Source organism: Siphateles boraxobius, unplaced genomic scaffold (assembly GCF_051911475.1).
Source record: "Siphateles boraxobius isolate OS27281-9 unplaced genomic scaffold, OSU_SipBor_1 148, whole genome shotgun sequence".
Classification (NCBI taxonomy): domain Eukaryota; kingdom Metazoa; phylum Chordata; class Actinopteri; order Cypriniformes; family Leuciscidae; genus Siphateles; species Siphateles boraxobius.
This window is the reverse complement of record NW_027508753.1, coordinates 152,376-176,467: the sequence shown is the minus strand read 5'-3', so window position 1 is coordinate 176,467 and position 24,092 is coordinate 152,376. Positions and strand designations below refer to the sequence as shown.

At 43.6% G+C, this 24,092-nt stretch overlaps 2 protein-coding genes across 2 annotated transcripts in view; one reads left to right on the top strand and one right to left on the bottom strand.

The window, feature by feature from the left end:
- Positions 1-24,092, top strand: part of LOC143738532 (uncharacterized) — a 158,364-nt gene that overhangs the window by 75,159 nt on the left and 59,113 nt on the right. The gene's annotated exons all lie outside the window — the stretch shown is intronic.
- The window catches only part of LOC143738531 (uncharacterized), a 39,555-nt gene that overhangs the window by 13,323 nt on the left and 2,140 nt on the right, over positions 1-24,092 (bottom strand). The window contains exons 3-9 of the mRNA XM_077230518.1: positions 7,348-7,662; positions 6,920-7,255; positions 6,367-6,486; positions 6,084-6,146; positions 5,772-5,834; positions 750-830; positions 502-530 (exon numbers count right to left, since the gene is read on the bottom strand). Of these exons, the coding sequence (XP_077086633.1) occupies positions 502-530; positions 750-830; positions 5,772-5,834; positions 6,084-6,146; positions 6,367-6,486; positions 6,920-7,255; positions 7,348-7,662 (1,007 nt within the window). The remainder of the gene's footprint in view (positions 1-501; positions 531-749; positions 831-5,771; positions 5,835-6,083; positions 6,147-6,366; positions 6,487-6,919; positions 7,256-7,347; positions 7,663-24,092) is intronic.

Below are 24,092 nucleotides of genomic sequence, written 5' to 3'. Positions count from 1 at the left end.
AGACAAAGAACAGGTGAACACACACTCAGATAAAGAACAGGTGAACACACACTCAGACTAATAACAGGTGAACACACACTCAGACAAAGAACAGGTGAACACACTCAGACAAAGAACAGGTGAGCACACACTCAGACAAAGAACAGGTGAACACACACTCAGACAAAGAACAGGTGAACACACACTCAGACAAAGAATAGGTGAACACACACATACAAAGAACAGGTGAACACACACTCAGACAAAGAACAGGTGAACAACCACACAAACACAGACTGACGAGGACACTTCAAACACTAAAAAAGAAGGTGTGTAGTTGGAAACTAGGAGGCGGGACAACAAAAACACTTGGCCAACACTAACAAAGACATATTAAACTAAGACAAGACTGACAGAACTTTCTGCTGAGAACCCTGACATTTTCTAATCTGACTAATAAGAGTGTCATATTTCAGGGTCAGTCCTTATAGACATTAATAACTCATGGTTATTAATACTTACCACAGAGTCACCAGTCCCTCTTCTGTTCCCTGAAACATAATGTCACGGAAAGTTTATGATGAAACACACAAACAGTCTTTAATGCAGATGACAATCATTTTTAAAAGAGTCTAGAAGAATTCTAGTGTTGTAGAACATTATTTTGTTAACTCACTGATTACTCTTCATAAGAGAAATACATTTGTCTCAATTACTTATTTATATTATCAGTTGTTTTTGTCTGTTGTTACAAAATATGAAAAACTCACCTGCTCTTTTTTTACGAATCACACAGAGAATAAGAGCCAGAAGGAGAAGAGCGAATGAAGCGGCAGCAACAATCACAATCACTGCAAGTAAATTGATGCTTGTGATGATGATTTTATAGAAATTGATATTGAAATTGATACAGTAGGTGTACAACCAGAATAATACTTTTACCACCGTCGTAAAATTTGGGGTGTATTTGCTGCCTTTTACCGCTAAGAGGCGCTACAATCACAGACTTTGAATAGTGTCCGTTTATTCTCTCTATTGCGTAATCTGCCGCCGCGCCGCGGCTCATTCAGAGCGTTTGAAAGCTGGTAGCAGATGAATTTAAGGGAAACGTAGTTAAAATAATGAATATTCACAATACTAAAATTACTGAAATTAAATTGAATAAATAATGAAAACTTAAAAACATTGCAATAGAAACATATTAGGCTACATCAATGAGGCTTTGCAAGAGCATAAGACGATGACTGAACAGCGTTCAGACGGTAGCTCTGTAGTCAACGCAACGACATGTTCCTCTCGGAACCTGAAGCGACCCGAAATCGAATCTCAATGGAGCATACTTTCTGTTAACCGATGTTTGCCTGACAACCAGTGTTGGGTATAGTTACTTTGGAAAGTAGTTAATTAGGTTACAAAGTTCCCATCAATTAAAAGTAATCAGTTACGTTATAGCGTTATCTATTCATAAAAGTAACGCGTTAGAGTACTCATGCGTTACCAAAAATTAAAAGCCGTTTGCAGAGCCTCACACATGCTGCAGCTTAATTGACAGACACGGCCCACTTTAAATGCACCTAGAAGTCGTGACTCCTGGCAATGAATAACGTCAGTCATCCGACTAAATTAACACTGCGGGATAACAATAACAGGAAAGACAGTCATCAATAGGATATTCCACATAGCGTTTTATTTATTTATTATCACAGAACATATTAATCAAAATTCACACCTTCCCAGCCCGGGTAGCCTATGAGCACCATGCAACAAGATAACTCCTGATTTTTTCTTTAACTCTAATGCAGTTAGAGTTTTTCTTTAATGCAGTTAGTTTTTCTTTAACTCTATTGCAGTTAGAAATTAACAACCAGTCAACGATCTAACAGAAATTAACAGCTGTCTGTCAAACAAAAATTATTACAAACCGAATAAAATCATTCACTGCCACACAGGCAAATGACAAATCGCTTAATAGCCGAACTAAATATGAATAAAGTGTAACAACGTTTGTGACTCACCTAAAATTGCTTTAACATAGTCCTCTCCTCTTACATTTACTCTTCAAAGTAGTGATTAAAACGTAGAAGAAGCAGAATTTCGAAACGTTTGTCCGACAGTCGATTTCTCCTGGGAGTAAGAACGAGACTCCCGAGGCTGAAAAGTCTCTCCACGGGTGCGCTGGAGGGTGGTGGGGTATTGAAGCGCAGAAACACTGTCTTGATCTTGGGGAACTTGTTCAACATATCGATCTCGACACCTGACTTAAAATTCTCAGCAATTTCAGTGTCCAACGTCACCGATAAGTTATTTTCGTTTTCGTTGACAAATTGAAAATAATGTGCATACTTCCATACTGCAAACGCTGTCCTCTCTGCCATCTTGCCGGGAGTTAAAAAAAAACACACACACACACACGCACACACACGCAGGGGGAGCATAGACATCATGTCTATGGGGGGAGCAGGCCAGGGCACAGACGTATCACAGCCATTGACTTTATGATTACAGCGCTTCGGCTCCGCTGATACATCCGCAGGTGGCACAGTAGACCTAGGCATACTACTGTCGGACCAAAAACAGGCTGCAGTCGGGATTTTCCTTTCCTTAAAATAACGGATTACTTTTTTTAAAAAATAACGAAGTTACTGATTACTTAACGCACAAAACTAACGCGTTGAGTTACACATATCACGAAAAAGGTAATTAGAGTACTCTAACGCGTTACTTTATAACGCGTTACCCACAATACTGCCGACAACATTAATGTTTTACCGTTCTTGATGCTTAACTGTTTATTAGCGAGTTTATTGGCTGTTTATTTATTTAAAGTCAAGCGTTTTGTTTAATTAGCAATGGCAAATTACAACATAAATTTGCTACATTTCTGTAGAGCCGCTGCACAGACAACAAAACTGATAAAGGAAGATTGTCAGCCGACCGCGTCAGAAAATGAAAATGAGAATGAAGAAGCTTGTCTTTAGTCTACTAAATTATTGTGTAAAAAACACTAAAACTACTTAAGTTTGAAACCCCATCGAACATTTCAAGGTTTAAATAAAGTGTCTTGACAGTTTTTTTATTTAAAACAGCTGCATCGAGTTTAGAGATTATTTCCTTTGCGATGCAAAATAAGAAACGCAGAATCTTATTCTTGCGACATTTTAAATTTGTATTGCCAAAGAAATTGCAGCTAAATTAAACAATTAAAACAGTACAAAAAGAGTAGTCCAAAGCAACATAAATTAAAAACATGCGTTTTTCTTTCCCTCTCTCTCTCGCGCCGGGTCTCTCTCGAAATTAAACATTTCAGGGTAAAAACACATCATACAGCTGATAATACTGTATGTGTCGCTGCGTGTCATCCATACAAATCGCAAACAAAATACAGTAACCAATTATTTAGCCTTTGTTGCTTCAAAGACACAGCATGCCTTGTTGAATTCACCTTACAATAAAATTGATCGCGAATTAAAGAGCTCTGTATCCAGGGCCGGCCCGTGGCATAGGCGGAATAGGCAAATGCTAGGGGCGCCACTCAATAGGGGCGCCAAAATGAGTGAACGAGTGAATTTTTTTATTTTTTTTTTTTATTTTTTTACTAATATTATTTTAAAAACATTAATTCAAAATACTACAAAATAAAGCAAAAAAACTCCACAAAAACGTAACTAAGTCCCCCGACCTGGGCATCAATCACTTTATTGCGCATCAATCTTCCCCCGCCCAGCGAGTGCTTGAAGTGCGTCAGAAACTTTTTTAAACGCGTGATCAGTTTACTCTTGGTAATTTGTTGTGTAGCGTCGCCCCTCGCTGCATCCAATGTAGACAGCATTTCTTTCGTTTGAGGGCCCTTAACACACTCAAGCACCCCGTAGAAACGGGCCTGGCAGCTCGTGCCAGATCTAGACATGGTGAAAGTTACCTGATTGTGACGGATGGCCAAATTTACATGACATATTTTAAATTAGCATTATAGTCTGCAATAGATACAGAGCCAAACGGAAGAGAAGAGGATAAAAGGGGATAAAGACAGAGGTAATGTAATGAATGAACAGTTTATCTAATTGCATAGTAGTAAGATATATAATTTAATGGCAGTTATTTTTTTTAGACGCATTCACTATCACTTTTATTAATTCATGTTTTACTCTACAGTTGTGCAGTTTTGAGGGGGATATATGGCATTTTTTAAATTTATTTGCCAAAATTATTAATGATATTTATATAGGCTACAGGTTTATTAAAAGTAGCCATGTTTTATGTGAAATTAACATTAAAGAAGACATTTCGCAATTTCATTCATGGTAAAAACATGAAACGTGCCATAGTTTAGTGGAAGATTGCTGCCATCAACTTCAAAACAAATACTTTGGCTAGCGCTCAATGAATAGTTTGTGCATGAATGACATTTGGACGATGACATCACTGTTTTATCCAGAGCGGCTATATATACTGAACAAAATTATAAACGCAACAAAACTATAAAGCTGTAAATCTGCCTTGAAATAATCTATATTGTAAAAAGCGCTATAAAAATAAATGGGACTTGACTTGAATGCTAGGTGTAATGCTCTTGCTATTTGTGTTTAGGCTGTAATGTGTGTGTGTGTGTATATATATATATATATATATATATATATATATATACATATACATATATAGGATAACTAATCATGAACACAATGACAGGGTGAAATGGGCTGTGATGCATGGGGCACCAGGTAAAATCTCGCTTAGGGCAGCAAATTGGCCAGGGCCGGCCCTGTCCGTATCTGCTGATCACTCCCATTCTTTTCTTGGCATGAACGCGTCGTCAACAGTTCATGTTTAGATAATGCCAGATTGTTGACAATCACTGCTCAAACATTCTAAAACTCTAAAAAAAAAAACAGTTGAAACAACTGGATTGAACACTTCAATTTAAATTGTGTGTGAAAAAATTTTTTATATATGCTACAATAAATAAACTACAATATTTATAATTGAATAAGATATAGGGCCTACATTTGGACACATCGAGAGATTTATGCTTAAAATAATTTTGCCTTTGCTCATCAGGCTGGCTATCCGACACTCTCCATATGAAAGAGGAACATTAACAGCTATTGTCCTGCACACACTGAAATGTCCCTCCAACCCCCCACAGGCTATCTGAGTTTGAGGCCCCATCCACACTTCTACGTTTTAGTTTAGAAACGCAGACCTTTTGCTACGTTTGCACCTCCCGTCCACACTAAAACTGCAAAAACGAAGACCTAAAACGGAGAAGTTTAGAAACGCTGCCGACCCCGTTTTGCGTTTTGGATCTCCAATGGGTGTTTTAGTGTAGACGGGTCAAAACGGAGGACTTTAGAAACGATGATGCAGAGGCTCACGCTCGGCTCTCTGATTGGATGTCATACAATGGAAGAAAACGCACAACAACAGCCTGGACTACCAGTTACATTAGTGCAAGTAAATTCTGCATTTCACAATGCTATAACTGCCTATATGCGCCGGAGGCAAGCTATTATTCCAGCGATCTGTGACAGTTCCCGTGTGCAGCGGCGGAATCGACCGTACATGGAGCGTCGGTTTTGGGTTAAGCCGGGAAGAACCAGCGCATGTCGGGATGATTTTATCAATGAAGTTGTATGTCAGAACACCTCCAGGACCCAGAAAACACCTCAGACCCCAGAGGGTTAATGACAAATCTAAATTTGAGATCAGCTGTTCGAACAACTCCAGAGAGGATTCAGAAACTAATTCTAGAAAACTCCATGAGTCGGTCAAATGAGGATGATGTTCATACACACCTGGAGTCAGAGAGTTTGCTGTGGGAAGTGCTGTTGCTGTAGTTGATGTAGTTGTAGTTACAACTATTAAAAACAAGATGGAAATAGAAATATGTCATATTCTAATGCATGAAGAGAATGTCAAGGCATTTATTTTACAAAAATAAATCCTCACTATGATTTTATTAATTTATCATGGGATGGCGTGAGATACACTAGATGGATAATATTTATAATGTTTTGCATCAGACAACAGAAAGTATAATGTGTGATCAGAAACTGATTCTAGAAAACTCCATGAGTCGGTCAAATGAGGATGATGTTCATACACACCTGGATCCAGAGAGTTTGCTGTGGTGTCTGGAGTCAGTGCTGTTGCTGTAGCTGATGTTAAAACTATTAAAAAGAAGATGGAAATAGAAATATATCATATTTGAATGCATGAACATAATATCCTTTGTGGTTTCAATACTGAAATTATATGGAATTCATGGAATTATCAGGCTGATTTTATTGTGGTGGGATCAAATTGTGACGATAAACCAGTCTGTGAGAGCCAGTGTAAAGCACTGAAGCGAGAGTGATGATGTGTGACAGTGATCATGTGATCATGAACCTTGTGTAGGAGCGGCTGCTGTAGTTGGGCTTGATTTCTTCTCAGAGTTTGAGCTTCTGACTGGAGTCAGTGTTGTTGAAGCGACTGGAGCTGCAGAAGATGAATGTTCAGACGCATCACCTGTAGGACATTAACATCATATTTACACATTGATCATAACATGACATGCAGTTTGTGTTCAATCATCACAGCTTACAGTGTCAGTAGTTGAGAAGAGAGATGTTACTGTATCATTTATTCCTGGTTTATATGAGAGTGAAACACAGTTGAGCTGCTTCCCATAAACCTTCAGCTTTCCTGAATGAATGACATTATTAAGCCTTATAATTCCTATAACTGAACTCCTACATGGGTCATACTAGGCTTTAATAGACTCTTCTGATTTATGCAATTTATCATGTAAGAAATATATTGGGAATTATAAGGATTTTTATGCAGTTTATGACTTTGACGACTAATATTTTACAATTGCCAAACGTATGAAGTCATCAGAAAGAGTAGATCCAGTCTGTGAAAGTTTTCACAAATCTGTCAGAAAAGAGTGTTTTCTCACCTGAATACTTGACAGTGTGTGTGACTGAGGTCTGGAGTTGATTTCTGTGAGTAAGCTGACATCTCCACTCTCTGTTGTTATCTTCATTCAGGAGTGTTGTAGTCAGAGTGATGATACAGTGATGTTGATGTGATGATAATATCTGATATCTGGAGTCTGTCTTCAGATCAACACCAGCCTGATTCACCCACAACAGCTCAACTCCCGCAGAACTGACCCGATCATCACAGGAGAATACAGTACCTAAATACAACTGACAGGAGAGAGTCACAGAGCGGCCTGGACTGATCTCAGTCTGTGAGGATGAAGATGATGATGATGATGGAGACACTGAAACTGAACACAAGACACAAATCACTGATTCTTCAATCATTCACAGTTTAAAGGAAGAATTTTACAGTAAATTGACCACATAATCATAAACTTACCATGAAGAACATGCAGATAAACATCAGCATCAGGTCCTTGTTGTCCATTCACATATTGTCTGCAGATGTATAATCCATAATCTTCTTCTGTGACATTATTGATGTTCAGAGAGCAGTCAGACTCCAGACTCAGTCTCTCATGTCTCTCTGTGTCTTTATTCTTTATCCCTCCAGTAATCAGTTCAACTGTTGAATGACTGAATCTGCTGTAGAGCCATGTAGTTGATTTGCAGTCAGAAAGAGCATTATTACAGGACAGACGCACATTTACACCAGAACTGATGAACACATGATCATCATCCACTCCACTGATACCTGAAACACAGTATATCTCAGTGATCATTATGATATTTATTAATAAATTAAACCATAAACCATACCAGCATAACAAGCAGAAGATTCAAATCATACAGTCTTTTTCCGGTAACGCTTTACAATAAGGGTATATGAATAATCATGTACTAATAACTGAATTAATACTTAATTCAACATGACCTAATGATAATTAAAAGCAGAGGTGTAAAGTCCAGGTTCAGAAAGTAAAACCTCCTCTGTATTTGTGTTCCAATCACATGGATTTGCTAATTAGTAGGACAAAATGATCAAATATCACAAATGTATATATCACAATATGCATATCGCAACAGCTTGCAATAACTGAGGTCACGGACAAAAGACACAGAGAAAATCACTCACTGCTCTTGGCTGAATAACTTTTGTAGTTTTGATAAGATTATATATATTTATATATAATTCATACAGTGAAAACCAAGCAGAGTTTTATTTTTACAGTTGATTATTCAGTTTCTGTTGTTAAATAAACCTAATGTAGGCCTTCCTGAAACCCTAAACCCTGTGGTTTACACTGATGTTAAAATAGCACTTCTTATGTGACAGTAAAACAGCTGTTCACATTCAGAAGTTGTAGGGATGTTTTATTGTCCAATTGCATGTGCTCGCATAGTCTACGAGTTCAGCAGCGCCCCTGTGTACCCTTGAATGCAGGCTCCACACTTTAACTCCCTGGGAATAGTGGGACGGATGGGAGGAGATTTCGCTCTCAGACAATTGTTAACATGGCTGAGAAGAAAATATTTAACCTGTTAGCCTACAACCCCACTTTTGAAAAATCCCCAGAAATGGCATACCCAAACTAAAACACATACAGTCCATGAACCCTTTGTACTAAAAGCACAAGTATGATCTCGTTTGAAAGCTGGAACCTGGCAGTTTATTGTAAATGTAGAATTAATTATTGTCATAATGAAAAAAATAGTTATAAGAAGCTTCAAAGTTTTGTAAAGTTATTAAAGTTTTGTAAAATTTATTTTTTATGAAATATCTTCATAAAAATAATATTGAAGTTGGCATTGTATCAATCTATGAATGCACTGCAGCTAAAGCCACATGTCTGACCATGTTATATTTAAAATCTGAAGATGACAAGTCTAAAACTCTGTATTTAGTTAAATGTTTTTCAAGACCATGTCATATGACTTTATTTTGATTAGACTCTAAAATGCAAACTGATGTTTATTGTCATGTTCTAAGCATCTATTCAGTCTATTGTCTCTATTGTTTTGTGGTGCAAACGAGCCCCATTCAGTCTCAGTCTCCCCTGCACACATTCACACCTATCCGGACTGGTTATGGCTCTAAATATGTTTTTCTTTTGTCTTCATTATAATTACTAACGACTGGCTATTCACGCTGTTTTAATCCCTAATTTCTTTTTTCAAAGTTCTCACTTCACATTTGAAACTGTATCAAATGACTTCTTGAAAAAAGAAACATTTCAGTAAGCATTCCTATTTAGAAAAAATCATAAAAATAACAGCTAGGTGGCAGGTGCACCTAGGCCTAGCTAGCATGTTAGCTTAGCACAACATCAATACACGACAATTTATGAGATTAAAACCATGTTTGTGCTCCAAACTTACTTTATAGCGCAAGTCGAGTGTTTTAAATAACCTTCTGTGATCTGATTTGGCTTCAGATAAAAAAAAATCAGACAGAAAATATATTATTTTATAGTATTCTGCACAATGATAAAGTCTATATCGATTAGCATTACATTATAAATATAATATTTTATTATGAAAATACCTGACATGGCTCGAAGAACACAGGTAAATTAAATATCATTGCAATCATTTTTATTGTCTTCAAAACGTCTTTATCTGCATTTTACAGCGATCTCTGGAAGCTTTGTTTATGCCAGGGACCATAGACTGTAAAAAAAGATGGACGACGCCCCTTCGCCCTCTTCCATTGGCGAGAAGTGAAGCCGCCATTGTCCCGATATGGCGCTGACATCTTGGGACTTGAGTCTGCGCAGTTGCGATTTCGGGACCAGACATGCGCAGTAGTGAGTAGGAAGTAAAGCCGCAAAATCAACGTCCTGCCCTCACTCTCGCTGGATCAATCACAAGCACACGCCTCTGCTGCAGAACAACCCATTATGTCGGTGTGAAATAATTAATTATAGAAATTTAGATATTAAATTTAAAGCTCCGATCTCATCAGTCCTCTAAAGATCCCGGAAAAAAGTCTGTTGTTGCTTCAGTGATTATTTCGCTAAGAGAACCTGTCAATCACAGCTGTCAATCATGACGCCACAGCGCCGTTTTTAAGGCATTAAATAACAAACTAAAAACAAACTTATTTTAAAAACCAACACTTGAAATTACATCGGTGTGATAAAAACTACAGTGAATGACAGAAACTATCTTTGGAAAAAAGATACGTGAAGTGTAATTTAATTGTTTAGTTGGTCTCATGTCCCATTAAATAACATGGGGAGGCGGGGTTTATGAGCTATACTAGGACCGGCCACCGGGGGGCGATCGAAACGTTTTGGCTTCACTTTTCAGGGCTTGTGCGGCACGCTTGCCAGGGACTTACTGGGATGTCACATGATTATGGCTCTTCTTCGTGTGTTCCATATATGGACTGCATGTGCACACGGCGCCCTCAGGCTGCCAGTATGGATTGAAAACACAGTACATCAGAGTATCCAGCGCTCGTAATGATTACATCGACCCATTTGGGTATAAATTCAATAAATATTATTCCTGTCTATATAAATCTGATGTAAACCTATAAGAATCTATCAATATTTCTCCAAATCTGCACATTTTTGAGCTAAAAGCCCTGAGGGACGTTGTTTTGTGAAGCGCTTTCATGACGACCTCAAAGGAGTTTTTTTCTGAATGAGACCGGCTGACGCTCATAATTCATATTAAAGGTATCGACTAATTTTTTGATTACATAACTCCTGACACAAATTAAGACATAACTGTCACTATAAGTTCCCTTTCAGTCGATAACGTCGGACGTAGTCGACGCCGACTGAAATGGGATCACGCTAGGGAGCCTATCGTCTTCGAGTATTATTGAACGAGCCAATACACATTGGCGTGCGAGATTTGCATCTCACACTCCGCCCCGCAGCGCGGGTATAAATACGGAAGTGGATGCACGCACCATTTGCCTTTCGCTTCGGAGCCGAGCTTCATGTCTGGATCTGAAGAGTGTTGTTGTACAACGAGCGAGTGTGTCGGCGCTTCTTTGGGAAGTCTCTCCTGGTGTCGGTGGTTACAGCGCGAGTGCAGCGGTGATCGCGAGCTTCAAGCTCTCAACTGCTGTTTTCACAGCAACCAAATTTCTGTTTGCGTTTGTTTGTCTGACGGTCGGTTGAGGGCGAGAAAGTGAGTGCTTCACTGGCACAGGGTGCACCATTCCTGTGTCAGTGTTGCCGCGGTCATTCCCCTGTGTGCTCCGGCACTGGTGAGAGGTTTTCACTTCCTAAAAGAGCAACACGGGTGCGTTTGCGTCTTTTTCAAGATGTCATTCCGCCCGTGCGTTTCTGGGTGCGGTCGTTCCCTGTCTCTCTCTGATGGTCACAATTGTTGTATCACGTGTTTGGGCTTACAGCACGCTGAGGCAGCTTTTGTGGACAGCTCATGTTTTCACTGTGGGAACATGACTGTCGCAGTGTTGAGGGCCGAGACTCACCTTCGTCCGCGGAGAGCGAGTCCCCATTGCCATGCCCCACCCCCGGGTGCTGCATGGGATGGGTGACCGGAGGGTAGTGTTTGATGTCCCGCCCGGTAACCATTCCCTGTGGGCTCCTCACCCCTCCCTTCCACTGCTACCATTGGAGCCTCCGGTGTTATCTGCTGGTCCATCTGTAATGGGTGGGCCAGCGGTTTCACTCGGGGCTCCCCTGGGGGACAGGATGTCGATTGCAGCATCGGAGGGTGAGCTGATGTCTGGAGATGACGACTCGGCTGCGTTGTCTCCCTCCGGGAGTTCAATGTTGCCCGAGCCGGATCCAGAGTTATCAGCTATGCTGAAACGGGCCGCCGAGGCTGTCGGGCTCGAGTGGAACCCTCCACCGTGTCCTGTTCAGTCTCGGTTGGATGATTGGTATCTCGGGGCGGGCCGTGCTGGTTCTCAGCCCGCCGCCCCAGTGCCCTTCTTTCCCGAAGTGCATGAAGAGCTTACTTGGTCGTGGACGACACCTTTTACTGCTGAAAACGACTTGAGTAGTTCTTCCTCCCTCACTACCCTTGTCGGAGGAGCGGTGAAGGGTTATGAGGCTATCCCTCCAGTGGAGCGGTCTGTTGCGACTCATTTATGTCCAACGGCCGCTGCATCCTGGGTGGGGGATCCTTGTTTCCCCTCGCGGGCCTGTGAGTTCGCGTCAGGATTGGCGGTCAGAGCTTACAGAGCTTGCGGGCAAGCCGCTTCCTCTTTGCATGCCTTGGCGTTGTTGCAGGTCTACCAGGCCAAGACACTCATGGACATGCACGAGGGTAGTTTGGACCGGGCGCTCGTGATTGAGCTCCGCACCGCCACTGACCTCGCCCTCCGGGGTACGAGTGTCGCGGCGTGTGCGGTCGGTCTAGCGATGTCCACTTTGGTGGTCCAGGAACGCCATCGTTGGCTCAGCCTGGTTGAGATGGCGGATGCGGACAAGGTTCGGTTCCTGGACTCCCCAATTTCCCAGGTTGGGTTGTTCGGCGACGTGGCGGAGAGCTGCGCCCAACAGTTCTCTGCCACCCAGGTTCGGACGGAGGCTCCCCGACACACCCTATCCCGGCGGCCCGCTGTTGCCTCCACCCTGCCGCCGGGGATAGCCCCTCCGCCCGTTCGTCGCCGAGGGCGCCCCCCTGCCGCTGCCTCCGGTTCCGCGGGGTCTCCGCAACAGCCTTCACCCAGGCCCCAGCGTAGAACCAGCAGCAGGCAGGCCGCCCAGTCTGTCTCAGTCACCGCCCAGCCAGGGGGCGAGTGTCAGAAACGTTCCTGAGACAGGCCACCCAGGGATGGGGGGACTAACTCTTCAGATGGTTACCGTTCCACCATTGGTTCTCCGGAGTCCAGTGGTACCCCAATTGTCAGAAGAGCGAATTTTTCCGTCCCTGGGTCCCAAGAGGGCGAGGCTGGCGGCTTGCGACCCTGTGGAACAGCCTTGCTCCCCCCAGCCCCCTCTTGTTCGCCAGCCCGCAACACGAGGCGGTCGAGGACCCGGTCATCCGCCTTCTCTCCCGTCCTCTGTTGCCCCGTGGAGACAGGTAAGTGCAGCACGGCTCACTCAGACCCCGCTTCGGGCCGCCCACGGGCCTTCCGAGCCGGGTCCCTGCCCTCCACCGCGCTGCCCCACCCCGGGTATGCCTGTGTTACCCTTGGTCCCCCTGGTTCGGTTCGTCGAGGCCTGGAAAGTGCTCTCCAACCCGTCCGGCTGGCTCCTCCGTACCATCAGGCTCGGCTACACGATTCAGTTCCGCCGGAGTCCGCCCAGGTACAGTGGCATTCGCCACACTTCAGTGTCGAGCGAATCTGCTCCTGTCATGCGCGCGGAGATCGCGGTCCTGCTGGCGAAGGACGCGATAGAGCCGGTGTCGGTAGCCGATATGAAGGCCGGCTTTTACAGCCCGTACTTCATTATACCCAAGAAAGGGGGTGGGTTACGACCAATCCTGGACCTGCGAGTCCTGAATCGGGCCCTTCACAAGCTCCCGTTCAGAATGCTGACGCAGAAACGCATCTTCCAATGTGCCCGTCCCCAGGATTGGTTTGCAGTGATCGACCTGAAGGACGCGTACTTTCATGTCTCCATCCTGCCGCGACACAGGCCATTCCTGCGTTTCGCGTTCGAGGGTCAGGCGTATCAGTACAAAGTCTTACCCTTCGGGCTGGCCCTGTCACCCCGTGTCTTTACGAAAGTTACGGAGGCAGCCCTCGCTCCCATGAGAGAGCAGGGCATTCGCATTCTCAACTATCTCGACGACTGGCTGATACTAGCTCAGTCTCGGGAGCTGTTATGCGAACACAGGGATTTGCTGCTCCAGCACATCAGCCAGCTGGGTCTTCAGGTCAACTGGGAGAAGAGCAAACTCGCCCCTGTGCAGAGGATCTCTTTTCTCGGTTTGGAGCTGGACTCGGTCCAACACACGGCGCGCCTCACAGAGGATCGCGCCCGGTCGGTGCTGAACTGCCTGAATTTTATCAAGAGCAGAACAGTGTTTTTTCTGAAACAGTTTCAGAGGCTCCTGGGGCATATGGCAGCCGCAGCCGCAGTTACGCCGCTCGGCCTGCTTCATATGAGACCACTCCAGCACTGGCTTCGCGACCGAGTCCCGAGGTGGGCGTGGCGGAGAGGCACGCTCCCTGTGAGAATCACCGCGGCCTGCCTCCAAACCTTCAGCCCGTGGTCGGACCTTTCGTTTCTCCGGGCCGGTGTGTCCCTAGAACAAGTGTCCAGGCATGCTGTGGTCTTCACAGACGCCTCCAACACTGGCTGGGGGGCCACGTACAACGGGCATGCAGTAGCTGGCACCTGGACGGGGTCCCGCCTGCATTGGCACATCAACTGCCTCGAGTTGTTAGCAGTGCTCCTTGCTTTGAGACGCCTCAGGACGACGCTGCTCGGCAAGCACGTACTGGTCCGGACGGACAGCACTGCGGCCGTTGCGTACATCAACCGCCAAGGTGGTCTACGTTCCCGCCGCATGTCACAACTCGCCCGCCACCTCCTCCTATGGGGTCAGAAGCATCTGAGGTCGCTTCGTGCCGTTCACATCCCTGGCCTGCTCAATCGTGCCGCCGACGAGCTCTCACGATAGATTGTGGCCTCGGGAGAATGGCGGCTCCATCCCCAGGCGGTCCAGCTGATATGGGACCACTTCGGGGCCGCACAGATAGATCTGTTTGCCTCTCCGGACTCGTCCCATTGCCAGTTGTTTTATTCCCTCGAGACGGATGCACTGGCTCACAGCTGGCCCCGGGGCCTCCGCAAGTATGCGTTTCCCCCAGTGAGCCTTATTGCACAACTACTGTGCAAAGTCAGGGAGGAAGAGGAGCAGGTTTTGCTAGTTGCCCCTTATTGGCCCAACCGAACCTGGTTCCCCGAACTTTTTCTCCTCTCGACAGCTCCTCCCTGGCCTATTCCTCTGAGAGAGGACCTACTCTCTCAGGGACGGGGCACCATATGGCACCCGCGTCCAGACTATTGGAGACTCCATGTGTGGTCCCTGGACGGGACGCGGAGGTTCTAGGTAGTCTACCACAGGCAGTCGTAGATACCATCACGTCAGCGAGAGCCCCCTCTACGAGGCTTGCTTACTCCCTGAAGTGGAAACTGTTCGTTGAGTGGTGTGCTTCTCAAGGAGAAGACCCCCGAAGGTGTTCGGTCATTTCCGTGCTTTCTTTCCTGCAAGAGGCTTTGGAGCGACGGCTGTCCCCCTCCACCCTCAAAGTGTATGTCGCCGCTATTGCCGCACATCACGATGCAGTAGACGGGAAATCCCTGGGGAAGCATGACTTGATCGTCAGGTTCCTGAGGGGAGCGAGGAGGTTGAATCCGCCTCGCCCCCCCTCTATACCCTCTTGGGACTTATCTCTGGTGCTAACCGCACTGCAGAGACCGCCCTTCGAGCCTTTGCAGGTAGCAGAGTTAAAAATTCTGTCCCAAAAGACAGTTCTCCTACTTGCTTTGGCCTCCATCAAGAGGGTAGGGGACCTGCACGCATTTTCGGTCAGCGAATCGTGCCTGGAATTCGGGCCGGCTAACTCTCACGTTATCCTGAGACCCCGGCCTGGATATGTGCCCAAGGTTCCTACCACCCCCTTTCGGGACCAGGTGGTGAACCTGCAAGCGCTGCCCCCGGAGGAGGCAGACCCAGCCCTGGCTTTTCTCTGCCCCGTTCGCGCCCTGCGCTTGTACGTGGACAGAACGCAAAGCTTTAGGACCTCAGAGCAGCTCTTCGTCTGTTATGGAGGTCAGCGGAAGGGAAAGGCTGTCTCCAAGCAGAGGTTGGCCCACTGGATAGTGGATGCCATCATCTTGGCGTATGAGTCCCAAGGTGAACCCTGTCCCCCCGGACTGCGAGCTCACTCCACAAGGAGTGTTGCCGCTTCTTGGGCGTTGGCGCAGGGTGCCTCGCTGACAGATGTCTGTAGAGCTGCGGGCTGGGCGACACCTAATACGTTTGCTAGATTCTATAGCCTACATGTCGAGCCGGTTGCTTCCCGTGTGCTCTCTTCTCATAGAAGCCAGTAACACCGTGAGCCCTGGTTCAGTGTCGGCTTGCTGCGCCATTCCCCTCTTACGGACCGGATACGTGCGCCATTTCGCTCCGGTGGAATTCCCTTGTCCGGAACCTGTTGAGCTCCTCCGTACCCCCCCCCAACGTCGGACGTGGCGGAACGTCTGGTGTTAGGCCTACCACTCGTATGCAGTGTGGAACCCGTGTTAGGCTGGGTCCATATGTTGCGGTCCCTACGGCGACCCCATATGTGTATTCTTCCACGATACGGCTCCCCAAGGTGAGCCCGTGTCTTACCCTTGGCAGAGTCCTGCCGTCACTGTAAATTGGTGTGTCTCCCCCCTCTCTAGGCTGGAGCCACCCCAGTGACATTCCATATGTTATACTGCCCGGTCCTCCGCCCAGTTCATATGTGTATTTCCCCCCCCCTTTCGGGTTGGTTGGGCTTCCGCAGCGTCCCTTCCTTCCAATGTTGGGCACGCTTTCCCAGTGTTACCAAGTCTAACTGAGTGGGTCTTGTGGAACAGCAGCGACTTCCTGGCCTAAGCCCTGTCCTTTTCCGCTAGAACGTCGGGAGGATCAGAAGGCTTTTGTCTAGGCACTGGAAGGTGGCAGCGTTAGTGGCGTGTTCAATGGTTGATCCCATTTCAGTCGGCGTCGACTACGTCCGACGTTATCGACTGAAAGGGAACGTCCTGGTTGCGTATGCACACAATAGTCCCCTTGCCACTACCGCTGGACCACCGCTGACTCCGAGTTACGCTCGGCTCCTCAGCGAAAAGCAAATGGTGCGTGCATCCACTTCCGTATTTATACCCGCGCTGCGGGGCGGAGTGTGAGATGCAAATCTCGCACGCCAATGTGTATTGGCTCGTTCAATAATACTCGAAGACGATAGGCTCCCTAGCGTGATCCCATTTCAGTCGGCGTCGACTACGTCCTCCGTTCCCTCCTTCAGGGAACGGTGGGTTGCATACGCAACCAGGACGTTTCTCAGAATACATAGTGGTCAAATACTGAAACCTGAGTCTTATATCTTTTTAATGATGTACAGTTTGTCAAGGTAATAACTTTAAATCTGATAGTAACTTTGAACTATTTAAACAAAAAAAATGCTTCAGTGCACCGGCGCTCTGGCAACGGTGCAAAGGCCATTGCACACTGAGTCCGAAATTCGCATCCGAAATTTTCGCACGTTAAAAATTTTTGGACCTAACGTTATTATGTCAATCACACTTTCACACTGTCTACGAAACTTTCGTCTATAATAAAAAAAATTCGATCGGGTTCAATTTTCTGTGTTTTTTGCATCCACAGCTAGCATTTTGAGAGTTTTTTTTGACAATTCAGAGCCACCGTACAAGCGAACGACAAAATCCAGAATGGAGTCTGACAAGTTGATACCAGAGAATGTCTAATATGGGGAGAAGTTTCACTGGCAGTAAACTTCCGGCTTCTGAACTGGTTGCAGTTCCACTCTGGCTCCATATGAGGGCGCTCACAGGACGAATGCAGAATGAATGGAGGTCTATGGAGCTACAGTATACCCCTAAAAATCCACTTTTCTCAGGATATAATTTTTTGTCTAGTAATTTGAATGTTGTTTTCGAAAGGAGATGCAAAGAAATTACAGATTACTGAGACCTATATTTTTTAGAGTCACTTATTTGCTTTAAAAAGTATTTTAAAATGGCAATGACGTCATACACATCGTACGACCAGAGAACTGCTTTACGGCAATCCTTCAGTCACTTTGGTGCTTTCGCGATCTGCACTTTCTTTTCTCTCGAGGGATCGACAACACCGCTGACACAGGTAAATAAACGTGCTAGAAGAGTTTTTGTCTTGTTGTTTAAAAGACCACACCGAAAATACTTCGGATGCCACGATGCCATCAAGCGGTATCTCTGGACGTAATCAGTCCTTCACTGACCAATCAAAGTCCATTAGCAGAATGCTAGCGTGTTATGGGCAACCACAACTCAACCTGTAAGAAATCGAAAGGACATAAGTACTTGTTCATTCAACTTTGGACCTATAACCCATGTTGAACTTGCAAAATCTACTTTCAAATCTGAGATTTCTCAACGGCAATCGGGTGAAAGAGACAAATTTAGCCGTCTAGCCCCATAGACTCCCATTCATTTTGCACTCAGACGATCGCCCCCCAGTGGAACTCCGGTGGAACTGCAACCAAAATTTGGTACAATAGGGCTTAATAGGGAGTGAACAGGCTTTCCTTAGACGGCTTTGTTGATACACTTCGTCATACAGCACAAAGTACTGTATGAGAAAGAAAATGAGGATTACCAAGACACTGAATAAAAGGACAGATTGTGGCAGATGATTGCTGAACAGCTTGGGAAACAGGATGGTAGGCATGTTAGGAAAGTGTATACAGTATTGTGTTCAAGTTAGCTGATTCAATGTCCTTCTTGCAAAATTCTTAGGCAAGGAGAAGGTAATGTTAGCCTATCCAGAAATGCACTACAGAAAGCTTGCAGAGTGCAGTGTAGCCTATCATTTCATAACTCAGATAGCCTACCTTCAACAGGTCAGATGGTAATATCCCGGTGGATGATGATGAGGAGGAGGAGGATGAGAATGGAATAGAGGAAGATGATAGAACGCAGACAGAGAAGGAGTGACAGTGTAGTGATGGAGACAGAGAGAGGGCAGCACAACTCCTTCAGCTGCGGTGCAAAAAGCAAGAAGATACAGGCAGAGAGTGAGGACAACCTAGAGAGGTACTGTCAATGGAGAGAAGCAAGGGATGAAAGGAGAGAGAGGCAGATCGACAGCAGCGTCAGGCCTGGCAGGACCTGCAAACTGATGAGGTGTCCACCTTTCTCTCCAGCTTGGCCCCCAGCATGAGGAAACTCGCCCCAGAGAAATTGTCCTATCTAAAAATTAAAATGCAGGAATTGATTCACAATGTTTCATTTGGAGGGCTTTATTATCAGCAGTTTTCCCAGGATCCAAACTACCATTCTCTGTAAATTAACTAGTTTTTGTACATGGTACAATGTTTAAATATGTTTTCACAACCATTTAAGAGCACCAGTTTTAAAGTAAGTATTATTACTAATGCATTATTCTAGTTTAACTGGGGCTTAAGGGGTTCATCTAAAATTCCAGTTTAAATTATTATGATTTTTCATATGCAGAAACATATTTTAAATGTTTACTTGAATTTTGGTTCTGTGCTTGTGAGCAGCAAGTTCTTTTAAAAGCAGAATAAACAAGAAATGATTCAATCAAACTGTCTTTAGTTGTTTTTCTTTATATGTTTAATAAATAAATATTGTATAACAATACTAAAATAATACAAAAATGAATACATCAAAAACTACAATAATACAAACATAAATACATATTGTATGTAAAACATATAAATGCATAAACTATATACAGTATCATGTTTTACAGAGTATAATGAATATATAACAATTTGTGGATCAGTGTTGCATTGAATGTAATAATAGTTTTCGTAATAATGTTAACTTATTGTATATATTTGGTTGTTTACAAACTACACAGCATACACGAATCCAACTCAGCCATTATGCACGACTGAGGTCTATACAGTGTGACTGGTTGTGTGTGTCTACAATCTGAGTCATACTGCACACACGGTCATACTGCAATGGTACCTCGCCAGCAGGTGAGACAAAATATTTTTGAAATGTGTCTGTAATGTGGAGAGCCTCTTCAGATGCACGGTTGCCCCTTGGCCTCTGAAACTCCTGTAGACAGGCGTTGCCACTGCCAGCATCGTCAACATTAAAAGCTTTCACCCTGGCTGGCTTGTTCCACTACTTCATCGCGCAGATAGTTGCATAAGATGCAGGTTGCCTTGATGATGCTGTCCGACAGGTCAGGGTTCATCTCCATTGGCCTTTTGTGAACCCTGAATCTTTGGGTCAAAATGCCGAACACATTTTCTGAGATGTGACGGGCTCTTGACAGGCGGAGGTTGAAGATACGCTTGACTCTTCAAGACGCTTTCCACCGTAGGGTCGGAGCAAATAACAGGGTTGACCTTCCCCAATTCAGGCGCAGATGGGAGCTCCAATGGGGGTAGAACATTCGGGGTCCCGCTCTGGAGGGCCCGTCCCAGCACAGAATCTGCAAAAATTCCTCCATCGCTGTTCCCACCATAGCTCCCCACATCGATGGCCAGGAAACGGTAATCAGCATCTACTAATGTGAGGAGGACAATGGAAAAAGTGCCTTTATAATTAAAAAAAAGGGAACCTGAGTTTAAAGGGGTCTCAGTCATAACATACTTCCCATCGAGAGCGCCGATACAATTAGGGAAGTTCCACCTCTCATTGAACCGCATCGCCGTGTGTTTCCAGATGTCCTCTGTTGGAGTTGGCATGTAAGTGTCCTTGAGATGCAGCCAGATTTGGTCCCTACAGTGCTGATGCCCAGCCTAAAACTGCTGGCGATGGTGGTGAATGAGTCCCCAGTGCTCAGATACCTAAAATTATGTAATATTATAGAACACAAAATAATGTTGTTTCAATAATGTGTGTGTGTATTTAGGGCTGGGGGGAGACAAGCCAAGACTCTGGGAAGAACAGATCGTTCCGCACATCATTGCACATGCGCTGTCCTTTCAGTTTCGGTTTTCAATTCGATCAAGTGTTTACATGTTCTCTTGATCGGATTAGAAAAGGAATAAACCTCCCCTTTCAATCAGGTCGAAATTTGGGATCGATTAAGGTGTGATTGAGCAGACAATTCGATTACTAGCTTGGAGTCCGATTACTCCGGCCACGTGTGTGTGTGTGTGTGTGTGTGTGTGTGTGTGTGTGTGTGTGTGTGTGTGTGTGTGTGTGTGTGTGTGTGTGTGTGTGTGTGTGTGTGTGTGTGTGTGTGTGTGTGTGTGTTTGTGTGTGTGCATACCTTAGACAAATTGCCAGTCTCTGTTCAGGATCGATTGGTTAACAGAAATTAGTGGTCTTCTTTTTAATATGTGGCTCCAGTATCGCTAGCAAAGCATCAAACTGTTCCACTGACATCCTGAGGTAAATTTTTAATCGCTCGGGATAATTTCGCAACTCCTTGATAAGAAGCTGAAACTCTCCTTCCTCTCGGCGCAATCTCAGGATTGGATGGACCTAATATTTCCTATTTTTTTGCTCTCTTTTTAAGAAGAGAGAGGGCAACACAATCACCTGCTTGACGAATCCATTTAGTATTTTTTGTGTTTTTATCCGCAAAGGTTTAATAAGTAGGCTACGCATTGGACTCGGTGTGCAAGGTTTCTGTGCATGACGAATTTTTAGGCTGACGAAGACGAAAAAACGCGTACGAAAATTTCGGGCCCAGTGGGCAATGGCCTTAAGTATCATTACGGTTTTTATGACCTAGGTGTACATTTTACCAGTTATTACCTACAGTTTATACAAAAATGATGGTCATCGACCAGTGGTTGATGTCTCAAACATAGGCTAATAATAGCGCGCTGAATAATACGATCGCATTATGATTCATTAAATAAATAGTTTGTCATGTACAATACACCGACCAATCGTCATCTAGCACAAGAAGTTCAAATTTCATTGGACAATGTGAAGTGGAGCGGTAATTTTCCGGTCATTCATAAATAGTTTGAAAATTACATTTATGAAGCGATCTGAATCTGCGTCGTTGAAACAGTGGATGCTAATTGACTACAAAGCACTGCACAAAACAGCACCAAAAGTAGTATTAATTGTAAGTAGTAAAAATTATTACAATTTAAAAAAATTATTACAATTTAAAACAATAGTTTTCTATTTTAATATACTTTAAAAATATCTATAATTTATTTATATCATGCAAAGCTGGATTTTTAAGAGACATAACTCCAGTCTTTAGTGTCACATGATTCTTCAGAAATCATTCTAATATGCTGATTTATTATCAATGTTGGAAACAGTTTTTTTTATTAAACCTGTGATACTTTTATCAGGATTCATTGATGAATAAAAAGTTAAATTGAACATTAAATTAAAATACAAATTATTTTGTAAGTCTTACCTGACACTTTTTTATATCAATTAAGCACATCCTTGCTAATTTAAAATATTAATTTATTTTCTTTTTTTTTTAAGAAAGAAAGAAAATGACTAACCCCAAACTTTTTTAAGGGGTAGTGTATATTGGTACAAAATATTTCTATTTTAAGATGCTGTTCTTTATTTAACTAAGAATCCTGAAAAAAGTATTAAAGATTAGTATATTATAATAGTATAAAGTATATTATAATAGAAAACAATTATTTCAAATTGTAGTAATATTTCACAATATTACTATTTTTTTCTGTTTTTTTCTTGATGAGCATAAAAGGCTTCTTTAAAAAAACATTAAAAGTAGTAGTGTCCAGACTTTTGGCTGGTAGGCTACTTTTATACTATTATACTTATACTTATAGTACTACTAATATATATATATATATATATATATATATATATATATATATATATATATATATATATATATATATATATATATACATAGGCCTATATGTGCCCCTTTTTTACATTTGAGCCCCTGCCCCTGAGGAGGCCCTGTAGGTCTGCACTACATGACGTCACCAAAGTGTGAGGAAGTCGACAAGTCCGGAGTGTGTCATTTGGGACAGAGCCTTAGCTGGAGTCATTTCAGAGGCCACAGACTCACGGAGGCGATTGGGATTTCACAACTCGCACTTTATTCCCCAGTGTAACTCCTGTCACTGTATGTCAGACACGTTTGACCGTCCACAGCGTTGTTAACTAAACAAAATAACTTTAAAATGAGCATCAAACAGAAATAACCCGCATTGGGTGTTTGAGGCGCACATGCAATGCAGACGTTCAACCGGGAGCGCGCAGCTCTTAAAGGGGCCACACCTTATTTCTACTCGTTACATACTTCTTATAGAGGGAATGCATTAACGTCACTTTCCCGCCGGAACACGCCCCCTCAGCCGGACTGAGTGGCAGAAGAGCAGCTGCGTGACTGGATTTTATAGGGGAAACTGCGAAAACGCAAGTAAAACAAACGATTATCAGTTTAAACTAAAGATTGGACTCAATATAGTGTTCCTTACAACTTACTAAAGATCCAGTGATCCATGGATATTGACATGCAGCCAGGAATCGTGTTTCCTGACATTTATATGTGCCTGATTTTGACACCGGGGAAATACATACAGCAAATTTGCCTGTGAACGCTTTATATAAATACAATATAGGCAGGTCAAAATCCAGGTGATCACTTATATCAATGTTATATATATCATCATATCGTCTAGACTTAATACTTGTATAGTTTTTTCTCAGTGTTTATTTAAAAATGTCAAATTATACAGAATATACAGTGGTAAACATTTGATTGATGAGTTGTCACTGCAATATATAACAATACAATATAAAGAGAATGATTTTACCACTAAATTCAGCATATTGACACAAAAATGATAACTGCAAATCCACCTTTCGCTGCCTGGAGTTCAGTTGTTTCTATGAATTGCAGCGATCTATTTGCTTCTCTGTTCTGTAGCTTTCGGCAGTCTGTAAAAACCTCTGATTTCTTGTCAAATGTAGTTGTACAGTCAATCGCTAAGCTCGTTCCCGTTTTAGATGTGTTTTTTGTGTTTTTCAAGGCATTCACGCTGAAAACCAATGCTGCCGCTCAGTCTTTTTGCCACTTAGTTTGCGTGCCCTCAATCACTCCAGCTGACGGTGACGTCACGCGCATTCCCTCTATTCCTTCTAAAAGAGGCAGTTTGATTTAGGGGTGCGGGAACATGTTTTAGTTTTGGAGTTCTGTTTTTTCTTTTTCTTTTCATCACTTGTGAATAAGAAATGTAAGGATGGAATTTTCCTAAGACTGTATTCAAGAAGTCGAATCTGCAATAAAACAATAAAAACTCACTAATCTACAAAGGAGATCTGTGGGACAGAGAGCACAACACAACTGGCCCAATCTGATCTCTTCCCCACATGCTGTGTTCCTGACGAAGCACACTATCTCCTCTCCTTCAGGGCTCAGTCAGTCATGCAAATCTCACAAACCTCCTGCCTCCAGCTGTGTGACGTTAGGGCAAAATAAATACTTCTGGTGCGAGTGGTAAAGTTGTTTCATTCCCGCAGCAGCAGAACAGTCAGAAAAAGAAAACAATGCCTGTTCTTCTGTTGTGGGAGATGCCCCAAT